The sequence below is a fragment of the Vulpes vulpes genome, chromosome 16, assembly GCF_048418805.1.
Source record: "Vulpes vulpes isolate BD-2025 chromosome 16, VulVul3, whole genome shotgun sequence".
Taxonomy (NCBI): domain Eukaryota; kingdom Metazoa; phylum Chordata; class Mammalia; order Carnivora; family Canidae; genus Vulpes; species Vulpes vulpes.
In genome coordinates, this window is record NC_132795.1 from 16,869,000 (window position 1) to 16,895,290 (window position 26,291).

A 26,291-nucleotide genomic window follows, 5' to 3' on the forward strand; every position below is an offset into this window, starting at 1 on the left:
TTCTAGTCCTGTTGTCCTCCTTGGCAGCTTTTATTCCAAAGGACCATCCCTGAGGCTGCTGCCGTGGCTGCCTGGTGTGTGAGAGGGGTGGGCTTTCCTACTTCAGGAGGCCTGCTTTGTTAAAATGCTCTCTTGGTAAGCAGAAAGGCCACAATCTATCAGGATTTCAGTTCAGCATGCAAGTGACTGGCCTATAAACATAATTTTTTAACAGCTTTTCTTCAGCAACTCTGACTGTTTAATTAATCTTCAGCCATTAACCATTCATTTAAAATGCCACTTACGAAATCTTAATTTTGCACATTATCAGCTGGTTCACAAATAGCTAAACCATGAGCAGAAGCGTAATGATCTCTCTCTCCCTGTTCTTAGAGCTCACCAAGCTTATAGCCAATTTTGGCTTCTTAATTAACCATATGCATATAAGCACTTAAATTAAATGACAGGTTTTTTTTTTTTTTTTTAAGAATTAATGTGCACTAAAATGTTAACACTGACATCATTCTGCTGCCTGTCGAAGGGCTGGAAAGCACTGCCTGGCCAGGCCACAACTACTCTGGATGCCCAAAGGTGATGCAGGTGTGAGAATATTCCCATATCAGTTGAGTTGTCCTTACTGACGGCACACTTGCAATGATATTTTGCATCCATTGTTCAAATTCTCCAACCTTTATGTTCTAAGAAAAATAAGAAATGTCATCCCCAAGACATTCTTTAGCACTGGGCATTCAGAAACAACAAATACAGCAGCACATCCTTTTTCAGTGGTTGACCCCAATTAGGTGAGTCAGTTCAAACCAAATAAGAGGGCAGGGAGGGACATTCAGGGCAAAAAAATAATTGTCAGCTGATGCTGAAATGACTTTTTCTCTGAGTAGGCCTCTGGTTATTAGAGCCCACAGAGAAATTACTTGCAATTTTACAGGTGTCAGCCAGGGTCAAGGTCCAAGTTAAAAACTGGGTGCAGGATTGTTCAGGATGGTTCATCATGGCACATGGAAGGCTTTCACCCATGATCTAGTGCTTGGGTCATATTTCAGATTTGATGGCTAGCCCCCGTCAAAACCACCTCCAAACTTCAGGGACTAGACTATGAGTCTGTAATTGATTTGACTGGTGGTAGTAATAGACATTATATTTTGGAGAATTATAGTAATCCTGGGCATTTTTCTTTTTCTAGTATCCAAATACAGAGATCCCAAGGATAGGCATAAATGAGGAATCACAAATGAAAATTATGTTGCATCATCTATTAAAACTCCATGCTCCTGGAATGAGGAAAATTGTTAGAGTGTTCATTAAAAATGTTTTACAACACTGTGGGAGTGAAAATGGGAAAAATAGCAGACCGTTTTCTGAATCACAATGTGAATTGAGGTACAACACCTCTGAATTCATTAGACACGTAGGGTAGGTGACACATGATGATTATGAGCCTCGTTTTACTTATATCATACCTGTGCAAATTGCTGAAGCGGTTTTGACTGAGAATTCATGTGCAGGTGTCAAAAAAAAAAAAAAACTAAACAAACATTGACTGTAATTAGAAACAGAAATGTACTGATTGACGAAAGAACTAAGAACCAAACATGCGCATAAACAATTTGAGTTTCAGCAAACTTGGCATTTTGTAATCTTGTTAGCAATTCAGTTTTTAATCCAAGTAAGTACTTAAAATACAAGCATATCTTGACTCTGCAATTTCTGAGGCTGGATTCCAAGAGAATAACAATTTATCCTCCTAGAAGACCTTTCAGGCTGAAAGGAATTATCAGAGCTTTCCAAAAATTAATGTATAAAATACACTAAGCTACATCGATTCTGTGATTCCTTCACTGATCATCAATTCATTTAATAAACATGTATTGGGTACCTACTATGTGCTAAATATTGGGAATGCAGTTCTTAAGTCAGTCTTGCTAACAAAAAGGTACAGTCCAATTAGGCAAATGTAGCAGTCACTCACAGAGTTTAGTTTTGATTTTAGTATGCTCCCTTCAAAAACTCCCTGAACATTTTTCTTTGTGTTAAGGAACTAAAGGCAACCGTCAAATTATGGAAAGAAGGAAGACACCTTAACCTAGTGCCTTAACCTGGTATGGAAGCCAGCAGCATCAGTGCCACAGGCAGCTTGTTAGACACATCAATTTTAGGGTTCCATCTCAGACCTACTAAGTCAGGAGCTCTGTGATTTAACAAGACTTCCAGATGATTCTGCAAGCTCATGTTTGAGAATTATTACCTTGGATGCTTAAAAGTTTATCTTTAACCGCAGAAGCATACATATATCAGATTAATAAGGCATCTCATAGCCCTGAGAATAAGTGATGGGTGGGAAATGGGTTAGGTCTTTGGGGGTTAGGATGCATGTTCCTGAATAGGCTGAAAGTGATGGGTGCCCTGACATGTGATGAAGAAAATGGGAACCTGCACTGTGACCTGCACGAGGACATACCTCTTGGTCCAATGAAGGAAAGGTGCCATGCTGACTGATTAACTCACCCGATTACTAAGCCTCTTTGTTCTCTACCTGGTGTCCATAAGAGAAACTTCTTCACTTCTTCACATATGCCAAGTTCCTTTTCACATCAGGATTTTCTCCCCATGCTGCTCTTTTGTCTGAAATGTCTTTCATTCCCCTTTCACCACCAAACTACTCTTAACTACTCATTCTTCTTGTCTCAACTTAAATGTCACTTTCTCATTTAATCCTTCCTTGATCCTTCACAATGTCAAATATGTTTATAGCACACTGTGCCTCTCCTTAGTAGTACTTATAATTAAGTATTTAATATTTGTCTCTTCTAGTAGATCTTAACTTCCATGACAGTAAGGACTTTGTCCAAATTTCACTCAACAAATATTTGTTGAATGAATGGGGATTTTTTTTCTTAGAAACTGTTTATTTTCCATCAATCTTATTTCCATTTTGTTTGTCTTTGTAGAAGAGAAACTTAAGACCACTCAGTGGCTGTTCCTACCCACTCACAGTGGCCTGAGCAGTGGGAGCTACAGACCAGGCTTCAGTGGCAGACTGAGTGCTCTAGTCTTCAGTAGGAAACTACTGAATAGGCACAGAGAGCACCTGAATGCCTTCAGACCAGTCTGCGACTTTGAGTGAACTCGAGCTGGAGCAGTCCATTCACCCTGAAATTCCTCCTTGGTCATGGCCATTTCAGCAGTGGCCTGATCTTCCTCTCCAATCTCTTCAGGATCTCTGTAGAACTAGAGATCAGACATGGCCTCCCATGGGTGTTCACAGGAAATGGTGCCATGCATGCATAGAACTTCCCGGGCCATCATCCACCACACCAGACTCACTGAGTGAGCTCCCCTGTTGCAGGAGATGGCAATGTCCACATGGTGCAGGGGAGAGTCTATTACACAGAGCAATGACAGGTTAACATAAGATGCCTCTGTGAGAGCTGGTGATCAGCCCTGGGATTATTAACCACCAGAAGTCTCAGCTCCCAGAAGGCTGCCTGGATCTGGTTAGTGAAGTTTCCAGGAAAGAAGCAGACAACAATACGAGTGGCTCTGGAAGCAGCAGTGAACTTTGGCATAGCTCACTGGCCAGTATTCCTGGCCAGGGAATGAATGATATGGCATCGACATGAGCTGAGCTGATGGCAACAACAGCATGAGCTGCCAGCAGAAGTTTCTCCCAGGTTCCCTTCAAATTTATTTATTTATTTATTTATTTATTTATTTATTTATTTATTTACTTATTTATTTATTTATTTAAAAGATTTTATTTATTCACTCATGAGAGACAGAGAGAGAGAGGCAGAAACACAGAGGAGAAGCAGGCTCCATTCAGGGAGCCCGATGTGGGACTTGATCCCGGGTCTCCAGGATCATGCCCTGGGCCGAAGACAGGCACTAAACTGCTGAGCCACCTAGGGATCCCCTCTCTTCAGATTTATGATGTAGACTCTTCCTTTTGTATATGTACTGTTCCATTTGGAAGTCAATGTTGGTGCCTCCTAAGTGGATTCCTGCTGCAAGGAATTTGAGGACATCCTCTTCCTTCATTTGCAGGGTATCAAGGGCTCTGGACATTTTGAAAGTTTCCCTTTAAGTTATGATGGGAATGCAAAACCATGTGATAGGGACCCCTCCCCAGGTTGAATGAGGATCTATTAAAAAGTAAATTTTATGGAACTTACATGAGTGTTAAAGAACCATGTTTCCTAAGCCCTGGCCTGGAGCTAAACAGGTTCAGGACATATCATCAATGGTTCCTGTAATCCCTTTTTCTTATATTTTTAGATATCTCTATTCTCTACTTCTTCGCCTGACTGATGTAGTGAAAGAGAGGGCATCTTAACAAACAGTGGTAGAAAAATGAGGGAAAAACATGACTAAAATGAGCACTCAATACAAGGCCACTGTGCTACAGGTTTGACATGCATCAACTCTTTACATGTCCAAAAATCCTTTGAGATATGGTATCATTTTCACCCTAGAGGTGAAGAGAGGCTCAAAGATGTTACATACTATGGCCAAGGACCACTGAGTGGTCGAATTAAGATTCACACTTAGGAACTTCAAATTCTATGCTTTGAAAACACTTAGATAATAATCTCAAGAGAAGTAATAGACATTTAAACATTGCTCAAGAGGCAACATAATATATATATATATTTCATATATATACATATATATATATATATATAATGTCTTAATACTGACGATATATTAAGTGTCCAATGAATACTATGTTAAGGTACCATCACTTTCATCATCCTTAGTCTTGAAAATCATCCTAAATATTATGCTTCTAGAGCCTAAAGCTCATACCTGAACAGATGCTGGACATACTTTATTTGATATAGCAAAGTTTGGAGAAATTCTCCCACAGAAAAAAAAATGACCCAAAAGGAAGTTTATGAACCGAGCCTCTTCAAAACTGCACATAGACTCAAATGATCTGAAAATTATGACTGAAGTCTACTGCTTTACATTTCTTGTTTTCCAGTGAGTTAGTTTTGAGACTTGGAAATCATATACACTTGTGAAAGCTGTTTTCCAGACTTGAGACTGGAATTATGCACATATGAGCCTTTTGATACTGTAATATCCCAAATTTCTAAAATACTTAGATCTAGTTCTATTTCTTTTTCTTGGCATTTCTTAGTTTTCATGCATATAAGTACCCAGATAAACCGGTTTTCAAGATACTTGCCAGCTTTCACCAACACTGGCCTCACTGCCAGAAGAAAAAGGCAGGAAGAAAGCGGCAGCAAGTAGAAGCTGTGATAGAAGTGGAGCACCATAAGATTAGCTATTCTTTATGGAACAACACTGAGACATGAACTATGAGAGAAAACAAATCTGTCCTCCCTCTTGTTCACCAAAATGGCGAGGATGGCCTCCAGGGTCTCTGAGTGAGAGCATGGTAGAGAGAGATAACTTCTGGAAATGATACTGATATAAAGGCTCATGAGACCAATGCTCAAGAGCATAGAGTGATTGCTGTACTGTGGGGCCTCAAAAAGAAAGACCAACATGAAAAAAACTGAATGCTAATGACCAATCTCTTCAATACCTTCTCCAAAATCAGTATGTATTTAAATTCAAATCTAAAATCATTTAGAGTGCCTACTATGAGTACCTACCATGTACTAGGTCCTGTACATATGGCTTTCATATGTATTTGTTCTTTTAGCCCATTAATAACAAAGTCTATTAACTATAAATTTACATTATTATGATATTAACCTTTTGGATTAAAAATGGATAAGGGAGTTTCATTTTTGGTAATGGTGGAAGACTTTGCTGCATTCTCACTTTTGTGAGAAGAACGGGAATAACTGGACAGACATGGAAAAAAAAATTAAAAACCTGCTTGAAAGCTTTAGAGAGTTAAAGGAGCCAGAACCTGAGGGATCAAGAATGATTCTGAAAAAGTAGATAAGTAGATTGAATGAGCCTAATATTCTGTGGCACTTTTCCCTGCAAGTCTTTTGCTAATTCGTAAGTGGTACAGATTCAGATGCTAAATAAAATGAGCAGAGCTTAAAGGCTAAGAGACTTGGAGACTGAGAAGAGATTTTGACATTCTCATAGGATTGGCAAGATAGAAATTAGAGTCCATGGTCTGCTAACAAAGAAGAGTCTAGTAAACAATTCAGATGTACGGTTAGGAATATAGAAAAGCTATACCCCAGGAGTCAAGATAAATAGACTACAAATAGACTATCCCTTACAACAACTGAAACCCAGCTTCCACTCTTCTATATCTAAGACTAGAATAAATCAATATAACCCTAATTTGCCTGTCAAAAAGCAAAGTAAACCCTCTCTGGAAAAAGATAACATCAGCCTGAGATTATTTCTACAATTTTTAAGCACTAAGTCTAGCATTCAATCAATGCATACCAGGAGATAGGACCAAAGGCCTAAAAACAAGGTGGAAAATCAAATCATGTAAATAGACTCAAAGCTAATCCAGATATTTACATTATTATATATGGTTCTCAAAATAACTATAATTAAATATGTTCAAGAAAAAGATGACTTCTGTTAATCACAGAAGTATAATCTCAGGGTAAATCAAATGGACACACTAAAACTGAAAATCACCATAACTAAAGTTAAGAGCTCAATAAATGGGTTTAATAGAAGATGACACAGCTAAAGGAAAAATTAATACATCGGAAGACAAAGCATTTAAAAATAACCAAACAATCACAGCTTAAAAAAAAAAAAGCACAGAACCAAGAAACATGTACCTGTACAAAAAGATCTAATATTTTTGCATTATTAGAGTACCAAAAAAAGAGAATGGTACAAAACAAAATGTGAAGAGATATTGTCTGAGAATTTTCCAAAATTGATGAAAAACAGATTTAAGAAGGTCTACAAACCCTTACCCAATTTATTTAGATAAGTATTTTGATATTTATTTTGATAAATAAAAATTATTTTATTTATTTATTATGATTTTATTTATTCATGAGAGATACACTGAGAGAGGTAGAGACATAGGCAGAGGGAGAGGCAGACTCCCTGTGGGGAGCCTGATGAGGAACTCAACTCCAGGATCCTGGGATCACGACCTGAGCTGAAGGCAGATGCTCAACCACTGAGCTACCTAGGTGCCTGCTTACTCAGTTTTAAATACAGCAACACATATGCACATGCACACACATAGGTACATTGTAGTGAAACTGTTGAAAAGCAAAGACAGAGAAAAGTTTAAAGCAATTGAAGACAAACAGATACATTTTCTTCAAGGGAATAACTGACAATGGACTTTGGAGAAAACACTGAAAGCCAGAAAACAACGGGATTATATTTTTTAAATATTAAAAGAAGAAAAAGATCTGATAACTACATACCCAGAGAAAATATCCTCAAAAAAAGGATAAAATTATAAAAAATAAAAACAGAGGATTTGCTACAATAAATACTAGGGAAATTATAAAAGGTAAAAGGAGTAATATTCCAGATAGAAGCAAAACATTCAGGAAGAAATAAAGAACAACAGAAACAGTTAAAATAAACAGTGGGTGCTTGGGTGGCTCACCTCAGTAGGTTGAGCATTTGACTTGGTTCAGATCATGATCTCAGGGTTGTGAGACTGAGCCCTATGTCAGGCTCCACAGTCAGCTTGGACTCTTCTTGAGATTCTTTCCTTCCCCCTGTTTCTGCCCCTCCCTTCCTCTGCTCTCTCTTTTTCTCAAATAAATAAATAAAATCTTAAAAAAAAAACCCAACTAGTTACCATATAGAATAATAATTACAGCATGCTTTCAGCTCAAAGCATATGTATACTTAAAATACATGAAAACATAGCCTAAAAAGCAGGAGGGATTAAATGTAGTTAAAGTATTCCAAATTCTATGCATTGTTTAGGAAATGACAAAAGTACGAATTTATTTTGAAATACAATAAATCAAGAATGTATATTATAATCTTTTGAGTAATAAAGGTACTAAAGGGAGAGGAGAAAGCATAACATTCATTCACAGAGGTAAAAAAAATGAATCATACAAAATTCTTTTTTTTTTTTTAAGATTTTATTTATTTATGCATGAGAGACATAGAGAGAGAGAGGCACAGGCAAAGGGAGAAGCAGGCTCCATGCAGGGAGCCCGACATGGGACCCGATCCCGGGTCTCCAGGATCCCACCTGGGCTGAAGGTGGCGCTAAACCACTGAGCCACTGGGGCTGACCCAAAATTCTTGGTTAATAGACTTTAAAAAGAAGGGAGGAGAGAAAAATAAGCATAGAATGGGTGGAAAAGTAGAAAGTGGAGAATAAGAGGTTTAAACCACAGTATATCTGCAGTACCATTAAGTGTAAACAGACTAAATTACTACAATTAAAATACAGATTGACTGGATATGAAAACAAACTAAAATCTAATTATGTGCTTCTTAAAAAGACACTTTAAATATAAGGATCCAGAAAATATTGAAAGTGAAAAGAAGAAAAATATATACTAAGCAAAAATTAAGCAAAAGAAAGATGCTATGCTATAGCTAGATCAATATCAGAGTTAACTTTGAAGCTATAGTCATTACTAGGAATAAAGTATGATGAATCATGATCATAAAAGGGTCAATCCTATAGGAACTCATGACATTCCCAAATTTTTGTAAACCTGATAACAAGCTTCAAAATGTAGAAAGCCAAAATGACAAGACTAAAAGGAGAAATGAATAAATCCACATTTGTAGGAAGCTATTTTAACTTTAACCAAAATGGGATAAAACCAGAAATCAACAGCAGAAAGATAATTGGAAAGTCTCTCATCATTTGGAGATGAAACAACAGACTTCTATATAATGTATGGATCAAAGAAGTTCCAAGGAAAATTAAAAAACAAACAAACATTGAACTGAATGAAATGCAAGCACAACATATCAAAATATATAGGATGCTTCCATAGAAATGTTTCCATTAGAAAAAAGGAAAGTCCCAAATACAAAATTTAAACTCCACTTTAAGAAACTAAAAAAAAGAAGGGGGAGGGAACCCAACAAAGCAAGCAGAAAAATAGAAATAATAAAGAACAGAAATCAATAAAATTAGAAACAGAAATATAATAGAGAAAATTAATAAAACAAAATAGCTGATCAATAAAATTTGAAAAGATCAACAAAATTGAAAAAGATCAATAAAATTGACAAAGCTCCAATAAGACCAACAAAGTAAAAAGAAGGGACAAATTACAAATATCAGGAATGAAACAGAGGATAATCTTACAACAGATTCTGCAATTCAATAAGAGAACATCCTATCAAGAGGACAATAAAGAAATGCTATGAACAACTCCACACATAAATTTGACAACTTAAATAGACCAATTCTTAGCAAAGTGAAAGCTACTACAATTCACACAATATGGGATAATTGGAATGGTCTAATTATTAAGGACATCAAATTTATAATAAAAAACCTCCCAAAAAAGAAATCTCTAAACCTAGATTATTTCTCTGGAGAATTTTACCACATGTTTAAAAGGCAGTAACACCAGCTATATACAATTTTTTCCAGAAAAAGAGGTAAGACTTCCCTTCCCATTCAATAAAACCAGTGAACCCTGGTACCAAACCCAATAAGAATACAAAACAAAAGAAAACAAAATGAAACTACTGACCAGTATCTCTCATGAATGTAGTTGAAAAATTTTTATCAAAATATTAACAAATGGTGCTTGCTTTGGCAGCACATATATAAAATATTAACCAATGAAATTAAGTAATGCGTGAAAAGAATTATATACCATGACCAAATAGACTTTATTCCCAGATACAAGGCTGGTTCAGTGTTTGAAAAGCCATAATCCAACGTGTTAATAGGCTAGAAAAGAAAAATCACATAATCATATCAGTTGAGGCAGAAAAATCATCTGATAAGACTTAATATCCATTTGTGATAAAACCCTCAGAAAACTAGAAATTAAGGACAATTTCCTTAATTTGATAAATACATCTACAAAAAACCTATGGCCAACATCATACTCAACAGGGGAAAGACCAAATAATTTTCTCCCAAGATTAAGAACAAGTCAAGAATGTTTGCTCTCACTATTGCTATTCAACATAGTATGGGAAATTCTAGCCAGTGCAATAGAGCAAGAAAAGGAAATAAAAGACCTAGTAGATAGAAAAAGAAGAAATAAAGCTTATGGTCACACCAAATTCATAGATGATTATTTATAGCAGGTCTGTTTGTAATAGCCAACCTCAAACTGGAAACAACTAAAATGTCCCTCAATATGTAAATGATTGAACAAACTATGGTGCATCCATGCCTTGGAATATTACTTAGCAATATATAGGAATGAACTATTGATACCTACAATGGCTTGGATGGATCTCAAGGTCACCACTTTGTGTGAAAAAAGTTCTCCATTTATTTAATTCCATTTAGGTAGTATTTTAGAAATGACAAGATTACAGAGATGGAAAAACAGATTAGTGGCTGCCAGGGATTGGGAATGGCAGAAAGAAAGATGTGTAACTATAAAGGGATAGCATAAGGAATATATTTGCGATGATGAAATAGTTCTGTATCTTGATTGTAGCAGTGGTCACATGGACATAAAATTGGCATAGAACTATACACACCTTGTACCAATGTCAAATTATTGGTTTTCATATTATACTATAATTATGTTGAGGTAGCTATTGGATAAAACTTGGTGAAGAGTACAAGGATTTCTCTGTGCTTTATTTGCAACTTCCTGTGACTTTATAAAAAGTTCAAAATAAAGAGTTCAAAATAATTATAGCTATAGAAAATATTACTATATATAATAACTATAAACATATGGTTATGAAAAAAGCAAATAAAAATACATGAAATAATGTTGGCAAGAAATGGCCTACCAAATTAAAAAAAAATCTACTAAATGGAAAAGAGCCTTTTAGAATTCTCCACTCAACTTCAATTCATTCCTAGTTGATTAATAGTAACTTTAATGATACAAATACCTAGATACTAGTATATATAATAGTAACTTAAATGATGCATATAATGGACAGATGCTGTTTTTGTGTGTGTGTGTATGTGTGTGTATATATATATATATATATGTATACAGTATGCATGTGTGTGTGTGTGTATAGTAAAATTCTTGAACAGTCTTATGTAGGCAGTATGTTTATGTCCACTTTATAGACGAGGAAACTAAACCAGTGAGAAGGTCAGAAATCAGTAGAGAAAGTGGCTTAAGAATATCCTATCAGGCTTTGCTCTAAAGACGGTTATGGCTCAGGCCCAGACCACCTCTTGACCTTGATATAGAAAATCCACTGCATTTGCATTGAAGAGAATATTCCTCCTAGCTTTGTGCTCAGAGATCTTAGTGATTTGGAAAGTGAGAAGCTGAGTAATGGCCAAGTTTGAGGGAATCCAGAGTGCTTGCTCAGGATTAATTAAAAGTCTGTGTAAAATTACATCTCTTGTATTCTATTTCTGGATGGGTACATATCAATCCTCAGTCAGCTCTCCAGAGGGGAGGGTATTCCACAGCATATAAATATTAAAACATCTCTTCAAGATGTTGGATATTTATGAGTACTAACGTTAAAACTATCTTTTACTGCTCTTTCTCATCCCACTGATTATTTATTGTTTGAAAAGATAAATATAGGAAAGCAATTGACCTAACAATGGCCTCTTCCTGATTACACATTGCATTAAATACAGAAATTATAAAGAGGGCACTTTGGAATCTGTCTTTAACATTAGCAAAGACTGTGTAATGAAAAGGTATGTGGCTTAGCCTAATAGATTAATGCAAACCACAGGTCACAAGAGGCTTGGAGTAAGTGTGGTAGATCAACACAAACCTAGCACTACTACAGAGAAGTAGGTCAAAGCCCAAGGATTCTGGTGTGCTTGTACGTCCACACCTCTGAGGAGGATGCTTTGCCCATGATAGGCATCTAATATTTTAATTTTTTTAAAATTTTTTAATAATAAATTTATTTTTTATTGGTGTTCAATTTGCCAACTTACAGAATAACACTCAGTGCTCATCCCGTCAAGTGCCCCCCTCAGTGCCCATCACCCATTCACCCCCACCCCCCACCCTCCTCCCCTTCCACCACCCCTAGTTCATTTCCCAGAGTTAGGAGTCTTCATGTTCTGTTTCCCTTCCTGATATTTCCTACCCATTTCTTCTCCCTTCCCTTCTATTCCCTTTCACTATTATTTATATTCCCCAAATGAATGAGACCATAAAATGTTTCTCCTTCTCCAATTGACTTACTTCACTCAGCATAATACCCTCAGTTCCATCCACGTCGAAGTAAATGGTGGGTATTTGTCATTTCTAATGGCTGAGGAATATTCCATTGTATACATAGACCACATCTTCTTTATCCATTCGTCTTTCGATGGACACTGAGGCTCCTTCCACAGTTTGGCTATTGTGGACATTGCAGCTATAAACATCGGGGTGCAGGTGTCCCGGCGTTTCATTGCATCTGTATCTTTGGGGTAAATCCCCAGCAGTGCAATTGCTGGGTCGTAGGGCAGGTCTATTTTTAACTCTGAGGAACCTCCACACAGTTTTCCAGACAGGCTGCACCAGTTCACATTCCCACCAACAGTGCAAGAGGGTTCCCTTTTCTCCGCATCCTCTCCAACATTTGTGGTTTCCTGCCTTGTTAATTTTCCCCATTCTCGCTGGTGCTCATTGTGGTTTTGATTTGTATTTCCCTGATAGCAAGTGATGCAGAGCATTTTCTCATGTGCGTGTTGGCTATGTCTATGTCTTCCTCTGTGAGGTTTCTCTTCATGTTTTTTGCCCATTTCATGATTGGATTGTTTCTTTGGTGTTGAGTTTAAGAAGTTCTTTATAGATCTTGGAAACTAGCCCTTTATCTGATACGTCATTTGCAAATCTCTTCTCCCATTCTGTAGGTTGTCTTTTAGTTTTGTTGACTGTATCCTTTGCTGTGCAAAAGCTTCTTATCTTGATGAAGTCCCAATAGTTCATTTTTGCTTTTGTTTCTTTTGCCTTCGTGGATGTATCTTGCAAGAAGTTACTGTGGCCGAGTTCAAAAAGGGTGTTGCCTGTGTTCTCCTCTAGGATTTTGATGGAATCTTGTCTCATATTTAGATCTTTCATCCATTTTGAGTTTATCTTTGTGTATGGTGAAAGAGAGTGGTCTAGTTTCATTCTTCTGCATGTGGATGTCCAGTTTTCCCAGCACCATTTATTAAAGAGACTGTCTTTCTTCCAGTGGATAGTCTTTCCTCCTTTATCGAATATTAGTTGACCATAAAGTTGAGGGTCCACTTCTGGATTCTCTATTCTGTTCCATTGATCTATGTGTTTGTTTTTGTGCCAGTACCACACTGTTTTGATGGCCACAGCTTTGTAGTACAACCTGAAATCTGGCATTGTGATGCCCCCAGCTATGGTTTTCTTTTTTAAAATTCCCCTGGGCATCTGATATTTTAATGGAATGAATGCATGAATGAATGAGGGAAATGATGTCTGGTAGGTGAGGAGCAACATGCATGTTTTTTGCACGTTCTTAGTGGCTTCCACCATTTTTAAATGTAATCTACAGTGACGAATGTATTTTGTAATCATGCCCCAAAACTCAGCTATATATATACATTCTGTATATATGTACATTTTACATACACATAGAATCTAATTAAAAATCATTAAATAATTCTTATGCCTATTATAATCTATGTAATGATCTTTTCTATCCTATTTTCTTAAAAAATGTTGACTGATCTCATTACGCTGATTTCAAAATGTACAACTTGCAGTTGATTATAATCTGCAGTTTGAAAAAACCTTACGTAGGTGGAAGCTCATGCATGGGTTTTGGAGTCATATCTGGGTTAGAATCCTGGCTCTGCCAACTAATGACTCGTAGCAAAATAGGTAAGTTTCTTAATTTTTCTGAGCTTCCAATTTCTCATAACTTATCTACATTTGTCACTCCTGGAAGCTGACAACTTAGGCAGATATAAATCTAGTATAATCCCAAGATTAGGACTCTCAGAAGATGGAAAGGAAAAAAATTAATGAGAACATTGAGTTTTAATAGATACATACTCTACAGGATTTCTGTCATCTTTCTAAAGCACAAATGTGAACATGGCATCCCCATTTCAAGGGTTCCCTGTTGCTCTTGAACTAGACACTAATTGTTTTATCTTAGATTATATGGCCTTTAAGAGTATGGCTTATGTTGACCTTCGTTTCTTGCATCCAGCTGGTCTAATCTATGTACTACCCTACAGATCTTCTGATATATGCAGTTCTGCAAATGCATAACATTTTCTCTTTGGGTTTTTGCACATGCTCTTCTGCTTGCTCAGTTAATTTTTGTTCATTCTTTAGGTCAGAATATAGATTTCTTCAGAGTGCCTTGTTTGGCCATCCAGATGTGCATTCAGTGCCCCTGTCAGGTGCTCCTACAGTATCTTTGGCTTACCCTTATTATAGCATGCCCGCATTAATATTCCAAAATATCAGCTGCATCCCTCAAGAGCACAGAAGACTATATTCTTGTTCTATTATCTTTGTGTTATTTATATGTCTAAAGAAATTCTGCACACTCCCTCCTACCTCCTCTTGGTAAACTGGATAAGTTAGATAAATACAGCTTAAGGATCAGGTCATTTGTTTGAAAAACATTCGAGCCAGTGCTTAAATGACAGCTTTAAGAAGTCAGAGTAACCCTTTGGCAAGCATTCTTCAAACATGTCCACTTACAACCAATGGCTGACGATGGCAAGGGGGTGGAGGTCTTGCAGATGGATGGTCACTAAGTACCAACCCTCCTTGTCTAGCTCATGTATAATAAAAGAGAAGGTTATCTACATTTGTCACCCCTGGAAGCTGACAACTTAGGCAGATACAAGTCTAGCATAATCCCAAGAGTAGGGCTCTCAGAAGATGGAAAAGAAAAAAATTAATGAGAACATCAAGTTTTAAAGAGTGGGGATGGAGGGAAGTAGAGTTAATGGTATATCAGTTACTATTAGCACTTATCTGGTCATAGAGATTCTTTCATTAAGAGATTTCTCATTATTGTTTAAAAGTCACTTAAAAATTGATGGTAATATGTTTTAAGAAAAAAAAATGATTGCTTTGTTCAACTGATGAATTTTAACTCTCTATGGAAATGGCATTTATCACTGAGATTCCCAAACTGAAATGAGATCACTTTGGCTCTGTTTGTACAAACTAAAAACACATCTCTAAGTCATCTACAGTATTCACTGTTCAACTCCCTACACACAGCCTTGCAACGCTGTGAGTCAGAAGCAAAAGCAAAAAGCCATTAAACTGAAGTAAAAATAAAAGGAAAAAATCACTAGAGAGAGATTGGGAACACATACCAACAGAGGCATGAACTGTGCATGACAGAGTCGTGCTTCAAAGAGGTGTCAAATCTCTGAAATCAAGAAACTAGATATCAATTACCCTGCATTGCCCAAATACCAGAAGATATTTTCACATTCAGCTGTTCACACCTGGCTAGGAAGCTTTCCTGTTAACACTTTTTCTATACTTCATCACCCTTATATTAGAATTTTCCAAAGCATACTTTTCAGTGGTCATGAAAACTAAGAGTGTATGTCATGTCCTCCACCTGCTTAAGTGATATTAGAAGTTACTCAGACTGAAATATTTCTGTCTCAGCTATAAAACAGGGTCTACATAATAAGGATAGCCTCCCACAGGAAGTTAATAATATATTTGGACAGAGTGCTTTGTAGCATTAATCTATAACTTTTGCATTATTAATAGAAGAGAAAAAAAAAGAAGACAAGTTATCTAGAGGTAATCTGTTTGTGGTGGATGCCATGGGTTGGCTCCCTATAAGCTACTTCCAACTCCTTTCTCCTTTATCTTTGTTTATTGAAGATGAAATACTATTTCTCAATACTCTCTTGCACCTGGAAGAAACTCTAAATATGGTTTTTGCCAGTGAGAAGTTGTTGGGGTCTTCTGGAAAATTTTTTTTCAAAGGGATAGACTTGACTGGTATAGTCCATTGGTTATTTGTCCCTTTCTCCTTGGAAAGTGGACACAAAGCCCAGAGTCGCAACAGGTTTCATAGCATCATAATGTAACATGAAAAAGTGTTCTAACTACCTGTGAAAGCATAGGAGAAAAATGGAAAGAGGTTACCCGGTGAGACCCAGACTACCTAAATTCTTTAAAGGGTGAGACAAACTTATCAGTTGGGATTTTTTTGTTGTTTACAGCTAAACAGGATATGACTTGACACACTATTGTTAATGGCAGCTCTTCTGGGACTCACAGAAATTGCGCTAGTTCATTCAATGGACAACTACTTGAGCTCAAGTCCAAACCAAATAGAGATTCAAGTCGCAGGAAGATAGCGTTAGTTCCGATGACAAGCTTAGGGACATCTAATGAGGTAGGGATGGTTTTTAACAAGCAATTGACAAAAGTAGGTAAATGTGTAATAACTGTGCTCTTTACATATGCAGATGATATGACTGGTCTAAAAGAATCTGAGCTGTTTTCTAGTTTTCATGCCTTGTAAACCATCTTCTTTTCTGTTTCTACTTTCTAATTCTTATGACTGAAATACACCAAGAAGATTGGGCTGGAATTATGAAACAGAATCTAACAGGTTTCCAAACCCTTGACTTTAAGGGTCAGCAGCTAGATATAATCAATAGCCTTCCTAAATAGCTTTATTTTGTTCTTAATATATAGCTCAATAAATATATAATATTGTCCAATAATATGTCATCTACTGACCTTCTTAAATAGTTATAGTCAATATTTATTGAACCAGGCATTAGGATAATTTCATTTATTACACAAATAATCCATAGAAAATAGAGTATACTCTCATCCCCATTTTACAGTGAGGAAACTGAGGCTTTAAAAAAATAGTATCTTTGAATCAAGTTCCTAGAAAGACCAACCCCCGGTTTCAGGTCTTTCCCAAATTAAGTGCATATGCAATTTTATAATTTTTATAATATATCTTTTATATACCTCTATTCTAATGGAATACATTATACTATAATTATTTGTTTATAAGACAGTTTTAGCTGTTAGACTGAGTTCCCTGAGGTTAAGGATAATTTCTAAACTTCTTTGTATGATCTATGGAACACAGCTCAATGAAAGTTTCCTACAAACATTGGTGAATGCCTGCTGGGAACCAAGGCCACTTAACTGGAATATTGAAAGCAGTGTGCTGTTGGCCACCTTAATTTCACGGCTGTAATACATAAGTCAGTAAGTATTTGACAAACAGGTATTAAGTGCCTAGTCTTATACTGGACCACAGAAATTCTTATTTTGCATAACTTAGTCTAAATGGACACATTATTTGTGAATATCTGGTAGAGAAAAAAGCTGCAGGATTCACCAAGAACAAGTAATTCCCTTTCTTCTTAGGGTTACTAGATTGATAAATCAAGGGTTTCTCACAAACACAGTACACCTTAATATCACTAAAATATTTGACAAAGTCTTCCACAATGTTCACAGATGAACTAGAGAATGCACACTAAATAATAATAGATGGGATTAATAGTTAACTGAACATCCCAAACAGTGTTGATTAATGGAGGTCTTGAGTGATGAGTTGCAGGGATTATACTTGACATTGATCAACGATCTTATCAATGACATGGATGAGTCCATAATGATTAAATATGAGGATAGTATAAACCTAGGAAGGATAGCTAATATATTAGAGGACAAAAAATCAATACTTTAAAATATCTTCATTGGCTACAACAATGAACTAAATCTAACAAGCAAATATTTAACTCAGATAAAGAGAATATCCTATGTTTAAAGAAATAATTATACAAATAAAGGATTTTGTACAATATATTTGGGAATATTTGGCTTGATAGCAACTCAAAATAGCAAAAAAAAAGAGCTTTTAGGTAAAAAGTGCAATATAAGCTAATAATGACAGTTAATATAAAAGGTAAGGTAGCATTAATAAATATAACAAATTAAGCTAAAAAGATACAAGAGTCCTGTTGATTTTCTATGCCTTTTTTTCACACTATATCTTAAATATGGTGTCCAGTTCTCCACGCCATGCTCAATAGAAGGCAATCATAAACTCAATATACTTCAGCATATTTGGAATATGGCTCCCAAGAAGGCTACAGGTTATAATCTGAATGATTAGGACAACTAGAGGAGTCTATACTCAATAAATAATTATACTTCTCAAGGCTATGTGCTTGTTTTCTCATCCTTGTAAGGCCAGGCCTAAACATAGAGCCTGGTACATACTTGGAGTTCAGTAAATGTTTATTAATGAAAGTAGTCATAGAATCACCTCAAATATCTAAAGGAAGGGATACTAATGAGGCTTAGATTTTGTGTCTAGGTAGGTCAATTCAGGATCTATAGTAAATGTTACATGGAGACAGCATTTGGGTGCAAAGTGAGCACCTCTATATCAATTAGAGTAATCTGAAAGAAGAAAAGGATGTCTAACAAATTTTTGTCACCATAAGTATGTCAACATAGGTTAAATGATATCTGTGAGGGATTTTGTGGAGAAGATGCTTCTGATGGATGGGATGTACGACTCGACCGCCTAAAGTCCCATTCAACTCTATGATCTGTCAAATGATTCATTCATTCATTCCAACAATATTTATTGAGTACAGACTGCTCTGGGGTTTGGTGAACAAAAGTATGCAAGGTCCCTATCCTTATGGAGCCTGAAGTGGAGACAAGTGGTCTCCAAAATGGGTTGTGTGCACATTTGAGGGGGAAAGAAAATAGAACTATTATTCATCATTTTTTAAAAATCTCATTTTTTAAAAGATTTTATTTATTGATTTATGAGACACACACACACACACACACACACACACACACACACACACACACAGAGGCAGAGACACAGGCAGAGGGAGAAGCAGGCTCCATGCAGGGAGCCTGATGTGGAACTTGATCCAGGGACTCCAGGATCACGCCCTGGGCTGAAGGCAGGCGCTCAACCCCTGAGCCATCCAGGCATCTCCAAAAATCTCATTCTTCTTTAATTTCTATTTTATAATATGACCTATAATGCATATAGTAGTAAGGTAAGTAAGTATATGTCCCTTAGAATCAAAGGTTCATATTTTGGTGAATTAACACCCAAAAGCATTTTTATGGTTAGGGTCTGATCAAACATATTTGGCAACCTCTAGTAAAGAATGTCAAGTAATCATGTGAGTGAATGCAAAACTGCAGCCATGTCAAGTGCCATATACACCTTCTATTCCCCCTACTTGGGGTTGTTCTAAGCTCACTCAAACATAAACCTTAATGTTTTTCTGCTGTGGAAGTCCTTTAATTCCTGATTGTTGCAGTGAGAAATGAGCACATTCTACTCTACACAGCTGTCAGACATTTGGAGATAGGACTCATCCCCTGCTAGATTCAAATCCTGGAAGAACCAGCACCATGAGAATCCAATCCTATGATCCTATCATAGTGCTAGGGATTGGTTTTTAGCCACCATCATTTACAGATGAATCTTTTATAAGCCAAGTTTTTCTTAGAAAGGCTGAAGATTCAGGGCCAAGCCTTGAGAAGCATGGAGGTAAGAGGCAGAAGTTAGTTGTACCTATTAGGAAGTTACTGTGGGTCACACATGTGACGTCCCTGTGACATAGAGATAATGGACAGATAGAGATTTGTTCTATTTAGTGATAACAAAAAATGCAAAATGTAAAATTGTATTTAACCATCATAACATGTAAGGCTGTTATGATAATCCTCCTTTAGCAATAAGGAGGTGAGGATAGATTGCCATTAAACAGTAAGCTTAAGTCCAGGATTATGTGTCATATTAGTGAGCCCTTCCTCCCCTACCCTTGTTCCACATCTCAGGATAGAATCCAAACTCCCCATCAAAGCCTGCCAAGGCTGTATCATCTCCTTTTTGTTCAGCTCTCAGACTCTCCATTTTTATCTCTTGTCATTTACTCTCTCACTTAAGTTTCTATTTTACTGAACTCTTGTAGTTCCTCTAACATACCATGCTTTCTCTTACCCCTACATCATTCTCTGTGCCTCCAACAGCCCCCCCTCAGCTCTGGCTGCACCAGTCACCCTATGCTTCCCATATTGTATTCTCATTATGTGTTTGCATAAATGTGGCCTCCAGTGAACCACAAGCTCTATAGAAAAGTACCCATCTTCCTCCTTGTCCCTGATGAACTCTGTACTGAACTCATGTCCTGGCACTTAGACTCAACAAATGTTTGTGGACCTATACACATGAAGATGAAAAATGGCATCTCAGAAAAGTTAACTTACTGAAGGTCATGCAGTAATATCTGGAAGAGGATTGCACTTAGGTCAGTCTCATTCCAAAGTCCAAGATTTAACCTGCCATTAGCATATTGGGAGCCAAACAGATGCCAATCCACCTATCTGGTACTAGTTTCCTTAACTAGGAAATGTGTCGATATAACATAATGGAAGAAGACTGCATAACATAAAGGAATCTAGAATAAAGTCTTTACTCCATACTATGTAATATTGAGCAAGTCACTCAATCTTCTCTGGGCCTTAGTTTCTGCAATGATACTATAAAAGGTTATTCTGGATGGTCTCTGAATACTCTTGTTAACTCTGAAATACAGTTGACCCTTGAACAACACTGGCTTCAGCTGTGCAGGTCCACTTATACAAGATTTCTTTTCAAATAAATACTAAGTACTATAAATGTATTTTCTCTTTCTTATCATTAACATTGTTTTCCTATAGCTTACTTTATTATAAGAATACAGTTTATAATACATATAAAATATGAAATATGTGTTGACTGTTGTTTTGGTAAGGCTTCTTGATCAGATAGTAGGCTATTAGGAGTTAAGTTTTGGGGGAGTCAAAAGTTATATGCAGATTTTTGACTATGCAATGGCGTCAGTACCCCTAACCCCTGCTTTGTTCAAGGGTCAACTGTATTATTATGTTAGGAACTTCAAAGTTGCAACCTTTTCCATCTGATAATAACAATGCTCTTTTTTCACCAAGCTTGCTAAGTTCTTACTGCTTTATCGATGCTCATCACATTGCAATTTCCTTCTGTTCCTACCTAGCTACTGAAATTGTTCTAAATTAATTGAAGACCTCTTAGTGGCTATTTCCTATATCCTCTTCTTAGTTCTCTATTGACCTCCCTGAAGTATTTGAAAGGCTCACCTCTATGGTCTCTGCTAAACAACTTTCTCTCAGTTTTAAGTTAAAGTTTTTGGCTGTTTCTTATTTTCTCCTATATCCAATGCCACTCTCTTATTCTAGGCCCTTCCTATCTTTCAATACTGTAATCATACCTTGATTTGCCTTATAGTCTAACCATCTTCCTCTTTGTCTGCCATCAAACTAGCAGAGCTATTTTCCCCAAATTCAGAACAGCTCATTCCCCAATGATGACACTTTGATGGCTCCCACTGTCCTTGAGATTAACCAATGTATAAATACCCATTGTGCATATATTCCATTCATCCTCTGGAGCCCAGTGTAGATACCACAATTTAAGCATAACTTCAGAACCATTCTTAGCACAGATTTCCAGACAGCTACTACCAATCAGTATATGTGAACATAAGATGGAAACTATTCATTCATACTGTGCTCTAAACTGCTTTCCAGATGCATTTCCTATTTCCATTACTTTCCCATCACACTCCATGTTCTAGATGCTTCTGAGCTTCCCTATTATGTCATGCTGTTTCAGTTCACTTTACCCTTGCATATGCTGATTATTCTGTAAGGAAAACAATTTTTCTACTGGATCTGGTCAACATTTACTAATCCTTCTAGAGCCAGTCCAAATGCTGCTTCTTTTTGAAAAGCCTTCCTGATCAGCAGAATTAGAAAAGCTTCTTTTTCTTCTGTTTACATTATATTGCAATGACTTATTTCCATATATGTTGATCCCCTTCTAACTAGAATATGACTTTCTCTAGACTGGGGCCAGTTCTTAATTATCTTTGTATCTTTCCCAGAACTTACTACAGTAACTAGAACATGGTAGGTGCCAACGGAGTGTTTGATGAATGAAAGATCAAACAGATGACAAAATGAATGACATGCCTCAAATTGTACATAAGGTAGGTTTGGAACTCATGGTCCCTGCATATAAACACTGTGTGAGATATGCCCACAGCAACTCTCTTCTTAGATCTCATCTGGTTCCAGGCATACCAGGAAAGTTGAGAACTTCACTGATAAAGTACAGTAATAATAATAATGATGATGTATTGAGTGCTTACTGTGTGCCAAGACAAAAACCGCTCATTTTAAGACTTAAAGAACAAAGAACCGAACAATCTTTTAATATAATGAAAGAGAAGAGCAGAATAAAGATAATTCTGGTATAAAGCCTCATACTTTGATCTATTATCCAAAAATATGACAAGTGACTAAAACTCCACTGAAGACAGAACTTTATATCACTTACTAATACAGTGGGGTCAGAGCCAAAGGAAAGACTATCACTTATACATCTGTCTGGGTTGAGGAATAAATAACATTGAAAAAAATATATCATTTTATACTGGCTACAGTTAACATTATACTAAGAAATTTCTTTACTGGTCAAATCTACATGGGTAAAAATTAACTTAGGATGGGGTCTCCTCATGTTCCAAAAAATAACTATTGGATCTAGAAAAACAAAATAAGCATTAGATGACAAAAATTTGGAAAGTGATAGTGTTGACTCTTTTATGGTCCTTTTAGAGGCTTACAGTGCACGTTAGCATATTGGGGATATAAAGACTGCAGTAAGAAAACCTGCCTGGAGGGGCTTAACCCAGAATTCTTACTACGAATTTGGCCAGTGAACTTTTTAAAAATAGAATGTCTTGTTTTTATTTCCATGGAATTAGTTACAGGGAAATATTGGCTTTGGAGGTTCTTAGAAATAGTCCCTCTGTGCTGAGATTCTAGCAGTGGGCATATGCAAAGGAGATTGCTATGAAGACCTGTCTGATTTAGGGAAAGTAAGATTGGCTTTGGTCTGGGCCAGAAGAGGCTCATGAGTGGTATTATCGTTTCAATGATAAAAATTCAACCGTATATGAAGGCTTAAAAGAAAAGGCTAACTCTTAATCAGTCGTTTGAATTAACAGTTTAGTTATTGGGGCTGTCTCCCACAGTCATAGGAATTTATATTTTCATTTTATCCCAAAGAAAAACTTGACCATCTTTCTTTAATACTATCAACCTGGAAGCTTGACAGTAAGGATTAAAAATTGCTCCTTCCTTCCCACTTGGTTATTGGAAAGGCTCTGAAAGGTAATCAGTCTTGCGAAGCTACACTTTACAGTCTGCATAAAAATGCCATGATTTCCCTTCCTCTCCCCAACCTAATTGAAAGTGCATAATATCACCCAGCTGGGGAAATGTAAACGGTAAACATACGCAATATATCATGCTATCGCACAAAAGCTGGTTACTAATAGGGACTGGGTGGTTGTCAGGACCAAAAGAAATCTGGAAAACAAGTCCTTTTTTTCATCTAGAATGAGAGCTTTGTGTCTGCCACCTTCCCCCTCAGCTCTTTCCTCCAGAATTCAAGCTACAGTCAGATTAAACCAAGGTCAGTAGACTCATTCCTTGCGTGTGTAATTCTAGGGCTCACCTAACAATGTATATTGACTAAAACTCTCTTATATCACCCTTTCAAGAAATGAAACATTTTATTTGTGGCAGGAGGTGGGGTGGAAATCATTTTGTTCCCTACCTACTTCAATTGTACTGACAGATGGTCTTATTATCTCTTTCCTTAGCTGCTAAGCCTAAGGATCCTTGGCCTTGTCACCTCTTATCTTTCTCTACTTCATCAAACTCCTATTGCCAAGATTATCTCCTTTTTTTTTTATCTCTGATCATCCATGAACATCTATACAGGATCACATTTTCCTCGAGTGTAAAATCCCAACCTTGCTTTTCAAGGTCCTCTGCACCTCTGTGGCTCAATATAACTCCAGCACCATTATACCTACGTAGAGGCCACCATTCTCTTACTTCTCACCCTCCAGTGTCATGACATCTTCTTGAATAAATCTTTCACAGGAAGACTTTTAGGAGAAAGGACAATATTCCTTCAAAGTTTCCATCATTAGTTCTCTGCCACAATACCCTTTCAAAAACTTCTCCCTGTTGCATCATGAACTCAATAACTACCATTCATTCATGCCACCTTATAACTGGCTATTTTGTTTTATTTTTGGTGGCTGATACCTTCTGGGGGGGTGGGGTGGGGTCAAAGCATAGCTTTTACCAAAGTGACTATCCCCTTTCAGTTTTAATAGATTACAGGATATATTTTTATTGGCTTCAGCAGTAGAGATGATTTGAAACTTACTGAATTAAAACTCTATTTGTCTTGCAATAATTTATATTACCTGTCAACTGGGACTGGTGGATGATATGGTTTGTTGACCTTGGCATAGAGACCCTCTAAGTGGTCCCTCTCTGGAGACAGTGGACGGCCATCCCGATGGTAAGCCAGTGGTCCAGCCCGAGGTGGAGATGGTGACCTATAGACACTTGGGGAGGCACATGGTTCCCGGAAGTGGTTCACTCTGGCATAGTTGGGGTCCATTTCATCATCATCCATATCGTGCAGTGATCCAATTGCACCAGTAGCATAATCAATGAGACCTCTCGCCTGCTTTTCCCTTAGTTCCTGATGTTTTGCTCCAATCCTGAAAAAAATGTAAAACAGGTAGCAGAGACATATGTGAACCTTATGTGATAATCCAACAACAGAGTCTCCTGAATCTGCTGATTCTTCCTAGTCAGAGATTCAGCTGGTACTCTCCTGTTAACCCAACATCACACCATGTAGAGATGCCAATGGCATACCCATGGGGTTGATTTTACGTTTCTGACCTTTATTTGTTACGGGGTCTTTACTTTTATAGCAATGCTATAGGTATTTTGACATCTTGTCCACCGATGCCTAGGCAAACTGCAGAGTCAGAGGCTGATTCTCATTAATGTTCCCTTCCTACAAACTGGAAGTGCCTGTGGGAACAGTACGTCTGTGCTGTGATAAGACAAAGTCTTCCTGGGAGAGGGATGCATGTTAAAGAGCCCATCAGAATCACATACTTGGGCTATGATTTCACTATTTGGTACCCAAGAGTTCTAGTGTATTCTTTTAAAGGAAAGAGCTTGCAAAAATTGATTTAAATATGAAAAAGAAATACAGAAGCTTTCTGGTCACTAAAAGCAGTGGGATACGAGGTAATTTATGAGAGACTCTAAGTTTTTTGGTTACACAAATGGGGATCATTGTGTCTCATTATATAGGGGCTGGGACAGAGTAAAATAGTGAAGAAATTAATAGGCTCCTGACAGAGATGAATTGGCACATATAAGTGAATTAAACATTACTGGCAGGACTCCACGGCGCTCAAGCCTTAAGTGGTATTACAAAATGCTACTGCTAATCAGTGTACTGCGTAGACTGCTGGGAATGAGAGTAGAAAAAATATACCTAGGTGGATTCCAAATCCATCTGAATTTTAAGAATTTGACATTTAATCTGGAAAGTGTTAGAGCAGCTCTCCTAAATTCTCAGTTACGTGTTAGAATGGAAAGGTCACTGTGGCATCTTATTGGACAATGGTGATGCGATGGTGTCAGGAGGTGTTCCGTGCTAATGAGGAAAGAAGGTAACCTTCCATCACTGGGCAAAAAGGGTGCACTCTGTATGCACTAGGAGAGAAGCCAGGCAATGCTGGCTCAGGCAGCGAGAGGAAGAACTCAAGAGAGGATGGGGACAAGCCTGGATCCTGGGCTCTGAGAATAGAAGAAGGCTGTGGGCTAGAAGGGAAAGATCTGTACATGCCTGGACGCATTTATAGAAAGCTTGGATGCATTAAAAAAACAAAAACTGAATTCTCTCAGTACCTTCTCCTCTTCAAGCAAAAACAGCTGTTTTTGCACATGGCAGCTAGCTTTATTTTACAGAACATCAAACTCTTTGTAAGAATTTTTAAAAGCCATCATCTTTATCTTTCAAGGTATTTTCTCTTTTGGCAGAACAGCTTTTTTTTTTTTTTTTAAGTGGAGAAAAGGCATGGAAAAAAAAAAAACATGAAGAAAAACGTATAGACAGAAATCCAGCATCTATCCCAAGTCACAACAGATGAAAATAAATGCCAGGATACATTATTGCATATCTCTTTGACTAAGTCAAATCATGTACCCTACACATAAGTAATTAGAAGAATTTATATTTTTGTAAAGAGGAACTTGAATCTCCAAGGGATTTTGAATGAAGATGAAAGGAAGATTACA

The 26,291-nt window shown here is 37.0% G+C and overlaps 1 protein-coding gene and 1 pseudogene across 2 annotated transcripts in view; both read right to left on the bottom strand.

Annotated features, from left to right (window-relative positions):
* Nucleotides 1-26,291, bottom strand: part of PARD3B (par-3 family cell polarity regulator beta) — a 982,784-nt gene that overhangs the window by 133,495 nt on the left and 822,998 nt on the right. For both annotated transcript variants that reach the window (XM_072742730.1, XM_072742729.1), the window contains one exon: nucleotides 24,386-24,688. In XM_072742730.1, the coding sequence (XP_072598831.1) occupies nucleotides 24,386-24,688 (303 nt within the window). The remainder of the gene's footprint in view (nucleotides 1-24,385; nucleotides 24,689-26,291) is intronic.
* On the bottom strand, nucleotides 2,955-4,157 carry LOC112922846 (small ribosomal subunit protein uS2-like; annotated as a pseudogene).